The sequence below is a fragment of the Salvelinus sp. IW2-2015 genome, linkage group LG15 (assembly GCF_002910315.2).
Source record: "Salvelinus sp. IW2-2015 linkage group LG15, ASM291031v2, whole genome shotgun sequence".
Classification (NCBI taxonomy): domain Eukaryota; kingdom Metazoa; phylum Chordata; class Actinopteri; order Salmoniformes; family Salmonidae; genus Salvelinus; species Salvelinus sp. IW2-2015.
The window spans coordinates 27,240,364-27,247,272 of NC_036855.1; the positions used below are offsets into that span (position 1 = coordinate 27,240,364).

The 6,909-nt window shown below is 44.2% G+C and overlaps 1 protein-coding gene across 1 annotated transcript; it reads left to right on the forward strand.

Annotated features, from left to right (window-relative positions):
* Positions 1-6,887, forward strand: LOC111973836 (ankyrin repeat and death domain-containing protein 1B). Its single transcript, XM_024001255.2, has 15 exons — positions 1-430; positions 1,090-1,190; positions 1,571-1,669; positions 1,857-1,955; positions 2,198-2,302; positions 2,438-2,542; positions 2,662-2,760; positions 2,894-2,992; positions 3,133-3,231; positions 3,382-3,480; positions 3,732-3,830; positions 3,941-4,036; positions 4,552-4,753; positions 5,020-5,151; positions 5,251-6,887. Exons 1-15 carry the CDS (start codon positions 256-258, stop codon positions 5,304-5,306), a joined length of 1,665 nt encoding a protein of 554 aa, XP_023857023.1. The 5' UTR covers positions 1-255; the 3' UTR covers positions 5,307-6,887.
* The last annotated feature ends 22 nt before the right edge of the window (positions 6,888-6,909 follow it).

The following is a 6,909-nucleotide window of genomic DNA, read 5'->3' on the forward strand; positions in this document are numbered from 1 at the left end:
TGCAGGACGGGCTTCAGTGTATGCTATATCACCAGTATAAGAGAAAGGGTTACCAGACTGTTGTGTATTTGACAGTGCTGAGTTTTCTTCAGGTTCCTCAGTATCTGCTCCAGTTCCTGACCAGACTTTCTGCATTAATTCAGTAATTCTACATGGTRGTTTGGCAAGACAAGTATAGAGAAGCAGAGGTTGTATAAAGCAGAGACAGACTGGGATCAAACCCAGGTTCCAGGGAGAAGTCACCAGATATTCACCATGGAGAAAAGGTCCTTGAAGGAGATACAGTCTCTGAAGGAGAGGATGGGGGCACAGCTGAAGGAACTAAACCTGAACCCTAAAACACAAAAAAACTCGAAAAAAGCAGTGAAGGGATTCACAGACTTTATACAGAACAAGGAGACAGACAACAGCTACGATAATAAAGAGATGTGTGAGTACCAGGTTTGTGTGTGTGCTTACGCATGCACGCGTGCGTGCGTGCGTGCGTGCGTGCGTGCGTGTGTGTGTGTGTGCGCACCCATATAAATGGGTGAGTGACTGGAAGCCCGTTTAGATTTTTTAAAATGTTTTTATCAAAGTCATCTAACTTAAGTAAACACTGATGACTAAGGTGGTTGGTTAAGGTCCAATTTAAGAATTATAGCCCGAGGAAACAGCCTGGCATTTGCCCTGTTTGACAGGATTGTAAAGTGTGTTCTTGTAATTATGGTATCACATGTTAAGCAACATTGGTGAATATTCATGCTAGCAAATTCTTCTACAGATCAAAGCAAGCAATGAATATCCTTATCCTCTTGATTGTGAGGTGTGTTAGGCATACCCTACAAGCTCTTTGCACACTGGGTGTTCACATCCAGTCAAATCATTACCCGTGACAGATGTATAGGCTCTACAAACACAGAGAAAGAGCTGTGTTTGTATAGGGCACACACACACACACACACACACATGACTAATTCCACCCTGATACTATTCAAAGTAACTCCTATTTCACACGCTCTGAAGAAGAAAATTTTCTCTGAAGAAAAACATGCAAATTGATGTGTTACTTATTGTGAAGCACCTTGTGTCTCTGTTGTGTGTTTGTAGTGTTGGCGCTAGAGAAGGAGTACATTGACGCAGCAAAAATAAATGATGTACAGACCATGAAGCTTCTGGGGAGGGCGGTCAATGTCGACGCAAAGAACTTGGTGAGTCTGTCCTCATATCCATGGAACACCGAAGGTCATATAGGGGGTGCTTATATTTGTCCTGTTTCACCCATGTACAAGTGTGTATTATGAAATGGAAATGTGTTTTTTGCACATCCCACTCCACCTGAGAGTGGGGTCCCAGCCAGGGATCAGCCATTAGTGACCTTGGAGCAATTAGGATTAAGTGCCTCGCTCAAGGGCAGATCAACAGATTTTTGACCTTGTCAGCTCAGGGATTTGAACTAGKCACCTTTTTGTTACTGGCCCAACCCCCTAACCGCTAAGCTACCTGCAGCTAGCCACACTGCAGTTAATATCACCATATATTCTGCTCTGTGTCACTTGTTCGATTAACTTGTCCCATGCATTGATCCTAGCATGATCGCACTGCGCTGCACTATGCAGTAGCTGGAAAAAACATAGAGGCCGTCCAAGTACTTCTACAGCGCAGAGCAAATCTCAATCAAGCGGACAAGGTAGGACGACACAACACGATTCCATTGTTAGTGATGGTGACATTTTAAGCTTGTCATCTTCAACAAACAATCTGACAGGTGGAGAGGTTGGCCATGGTTTGTGAAAATGAAACAGCTCAACTCCCTCTGTCTTTTTCTTTCCCTCTATTTCTCTCTCCCCCTATTTCTTCCATACATACTCACATAGCATGGAGTGACAGCCATCCACCTGGCTGCCTGGTTTGGGAGTGTAACCATCCTGAAGTTGCTTGTGCATGGTGGTGCTGACCCAAGTGTTCAGAATGTGGTAGGGAACCTCTGTTTAAAACATTCTCTCTGCTATTCCAGAAGGCCTTGAGTGTGTCTCAGATATCCCTTTCCTTGTGATGCTGGTCAGACCTAAGTTCTCTGACATCTCAGCCATCTGGGATGTCAATTACAATAATCAACCACCGAGCCAATTTCTACATAGCCATTGGAGAATCCAATATGTCAAATTGTCTTGAGGTGTCATGCATGGAGATGGTGAGTTGTATTGTCTGTTCTCAGGTGGGACTGAACATCATGCACTGTGCTGCCATCAACAACCACACCGACATCGTGACGTTCATTATCTACGACTTGATGATGAAAGAACTGGACAAAGAGGACCTGGTAATCACATAGACATAGAGTATCAGTAACCATTGCATCCATTTCAAATGTTGGTTGGGCTGCCTTAGTTCAGTAAGCTMACCCCTTTTCTTCCTCTCCTCTTCTCTTCCCCCRCCTTCTCTCTCTCTTTCTCAGTCTGGACACAGGGCGTTTGCGTCGGCAGCAGAGCATGGCTCTGTTGASATGCTGCAGATGTTGATGGAGGAGGCATACAATATGGCCACCATGGAGGAAGACCAGGTGTGTGTGTGTAGGAGGRTGTATGACTGTTTGGCTGTTTCTCCATCTCCCCTTCCTGTTTACTGTGTATCTCTCCTTTCCTCCCACCCTCCTGCTTTTCCTCTTTCTTTAATTGCTAGAATGGGGACACACCTCTGCACTTGGCTGCCAGCAATGGCCATTTGGATGCCGTCCAGCTACTGTTGAAGAGCTTTGATACTCGTGATGAAGTCAATAAGGTAGAGTCCCACTGGAAACACTGTCTGGAGCTGTTTGATTGCCAGCATGTTTGACTGTGTTTGCTCAATGCCTACACCATACAGTAGCTGCTTTAGGTCAATAGCTGATCAATGAGTGATGTATCTGGGGCAGCTTGGTGAGACGGCTCTGTACCTGGCTGCTGACGCTGCCCATGAGGACTGTGTCCAGGCTCTGTTGGAGGCAGGCTGTGACCCAAACATTGTCACCATGGTACGCCAGCAAACCACACCAACCACACACTCCAACCAGTCAGTATAATGGTCACCACRAGGCAAAGTTACTAAATCATTAAAGGAAGGATCCCTCCAGACCCAGTTTATTCTACTATAGTACTTTACCACCCCCCATAGGGCCAAAGCAGTGCTCTACACCCTGTCTCAGAGAAGGGCCACACGTCGTTGGTGAAACTCCTGATAGAGAACACGGCCCAGATGGACTTACAAAACCAGGTGAGAGTGAGCATAGAGGATTCGTACTAACTCTTGGTCAAACATGAATGAAGCCAACATGTTATCCTAGTAATTACTCAATAGTAAGTGACCTGACATCAGAGAGAGTTCCTATCTAATGGTCCATGTTGGTTGTGTCTCTGTTGGCAGCACCTCCAGGCTCCTCTCTACCTGGCAGTGAAGAACTGTCACATCCCTGTCATCCACACACTGCTGGAGGCTGGCTGCAACATCAACATCACTGATCACGTATGTACAATGCATGTGCACTCAGTTCTAATGCTATTTTGAAATCATCAGTTGCATCCCAAATGGCACCCTATTCTCTGCCCCATGGGCTCTGGTCAAAGTAGTGCAKTATGTAGGGAATAGGGTCCCTTTTGGGATGCAACTAATGATTTAGAGGCATTGTAATGGTTATGGGTTTGAGTTTGGTAATCTGTCTCTAGATCTGTGGTTAAGGGCAACTTGTACCTTGAGCTCCTGTCTGTCCTCCTTAGAGGTCCCAGACTGTCCTGCATGTGGCAGCAGAGCTGGCCAGAGTGGACATTGTTGACATGCTTCTGAAAGCTGGGATGGACCTGACCCTCCAGGACAAGGTGGTGGAACATGGACAACCACAACTATAACTATGATGTAAACCTGAATTTGACCCCTCTCCTTTTCACTACAACTTCCCACTCAATGTTTTCTGCTTTGTTTTGAGCAGCAGGGTAAGACAGCACTGGGTGTGGCAGCCCGAGCAGACGAGGTCATCATCGTGGACATGATCATCAAGGCAGAGAGATATTTCACATGGAGGAGGGTAATAGAGGACCATAATGGAAATAAATAACTTCATTGTGTGTTTGTTTATTTTATATAATTGTGAAAGAATGCAGACCGTGTACTGTTATGGGAGTCCTCCCTATTAGTGATATGGCTGTATGTGTTTTTAAATGACACAATTCTGTAAATTTTATCAATCAATGAGACTAATACGTTGCTATAGTCATCTGTTAATCCACGCATTGTAGTGGAGCTGGAAATCAAAGATTACATTCATCACAGATMATTAATTTCCTAACATCACAACTCCAGATGAATCCCTGTAATACCATTAATGCTGGCTGTGGAAAAAATGATTTGTGCTGAAATGCTCGACAACCAATTTCATTGTCAATTTTATAGTGTTTCTTCCAACCTTACCTGACACTCAAAACAAATGGCTCTGGCATTCAATAAGCATGGGCCTGCGTGTGCTTGTCTGTGGACACCGTGCTCAGTGTGTGAAGCTTGTGTCCTTTCTCAGGAGGTGACTTAATGTGATTACCCTTCCAGGCCAACACTGAGCTTAATGAGAACCTTCACAGCCAGTCTCCGCTGACGTTTAAATTAGACCATCGCGCGGAGAGCAAACATGTCCGCGGTACGGCCTGGCACCTGTCCTACCGCCTGCTGGAGCCGGATGACTGGAAGAGGCTGGCGCTGCACTGGCACTTCACCGAGCAGCAGGTTGCTGCCATCGAGGAGCAGTGGACAGGTGACACAACCCAGTGTAGCCCAGGGAGTAATCATTCACAGGAATATCAGAAAATAACTCATTGATTATAAATACAAAATGTAAAGATCTGGCAAGAGGGATTCTAAAGTATTGTTCAGTAGTTACTTGGCATTGTGTCCCAAAACCAAGCCACTTAATAAGGAAAGCTTCTACACTAGCTTTATTTTATTAATGTATCCCTTATTTTACCAGGTAAGTGGACTGAGAACACYTTCTCATTTAGTCTGTTCACTGCTTGTGTGTAGGGAAGCGGAGCTACCAGGACCATGGGAACAGGATGCTGTTGATCTGGCTCCATGGGTCAGAGCTGGCCCAGTTGAATCCAGCTAAAGAGCTGCACCAGGGCCTGCTTGCCATAGACAAAAAGACCGTAGCAGGTATAGTGTATCCATTACCCTTACCTCATAGAAAAAAATATTACATTCATGTTGAAGTCATAACAGAGAATTATAGATGGCTGTTTGGTTGTTTTGCAGATAAAATACGAATAGACACAGAGGACGGAGACATGAAGAAATGCATCCTTTCATAAAGGGTGGTGAAAGTGTCAACATCTACAGACAGACATACATGCAGTCAACCAGATTCTATATTTTCCCAAATGAGAGCATTTGTGTGGTTCTTTTTCAATGGATCTACAGTAGTACACATTTCCATGTACCGTTGGAAGTCAGAKGTTTACATACACTTAGGTTGGAGTCATTAAAACTCGTTTTTCAACCACTCTACAAATTTCTTGTTAACAAACTATAGTTTTGGCAAGTCAGTTAGGACATCTACTTTGTGCATGACAGAAGTAATTTTTCCAACAATTGTTTACAGTCAGATTATTTCACTGTATCACAATTCCAGTGGGTCAGAAGTTTACATACACTAAAGTTGACTGTGCCTTTAAACAGCTTGAAAAATTCCAGAAAACGATATCATGGCTTTAGAAGCTTCTGATAGGCTAATTGACATCATTTGAGTCAATTGGAGGTGTACCTGTGGATGTATTTCAAGGCCTACCTTCAAACTCAGTGCCTCTTTGCTTGACATCATGGGAAAATCAAAAGAAATCAGCTAAGACCTCAGAAAAAAATTATAGACCTCCACAAGTCTGGTTCATCCTTGGGAGCAATTTCCAAACACCTGAAGGTACCACGTTCATCTGTACAAACAATAGTACGCAAGTATAAACACCATGGACCACGCAGCCGTCATACCGCTCAGGAAGGAGACGCGTTCTGTCTCCAGATATGAACGTACTTTGGTGCGAAAAGTGCAAATCAATCCCAGAACAGCAAAGGACCTTGTGAAGATGCTGGAGGAAACAGGTACAAAAGTATCTATATCCACAGTAAAACGAGTCCTATATCGACATAACCTGAAATCCGCTCAGCAAGAAAGAAGCCACTGCTCCAAAACCTCCGTAAAAAAAGCCAGACTATGGTTTGCAATCGCACATGGGAACAAAGATCATACTTTTTGGAGAAATGTCCTCTGGTCTGATGAAACAAAAATAGAACTGTTTGGCCATAATGACCATCGTTATGTTTGGAGGAAAAAGGGCGAGGCTTGCAAGCCGAAGAACACCATCCCAACCGTGAAGCACAGGGGTGGCAGCATCATGTTGTGAGGGTACTTTGCTGCAGGAGGACTGGTGCACTTCACAAAATAGATGGCATCATGAGGTAGGAAAAGTATGTGGATATATTGAAGCAACATTTCAAGACATCAGTCAGGAAGTTAAAGCTTGGTCGCAAATGGGTCTTCCAAATGGACAATGATCCCAAGCATACTTCCAAAGTTGTGGCAAAAATGGCTTAAGGACAACAAAGTCAAGGTATTGGAGTGGCCATCACAAAGCCCTGACCTCAATCCTATAGCGCATTTGTGGGCAGAACTGAAAAAGTGTAGGCGAGCAAGGAGGCCTACAGACCTGACTCAGTTACACCAGCTCTGTCAGGAGAAATGGGCCAAAATTCACAGTGGGACGCGTGTGGAAGGCTACCTGAAATGTTTGACCCAAGTTAAACAATTTAAAGGCAATGCTACCAAATACTAATTGAGTGTATGTAAACTTRTGACCCACTGGGAATGTGATGAAAGAAATAAAAGCTGAAATAAATCACTCTATTATTCGGACATTTCAC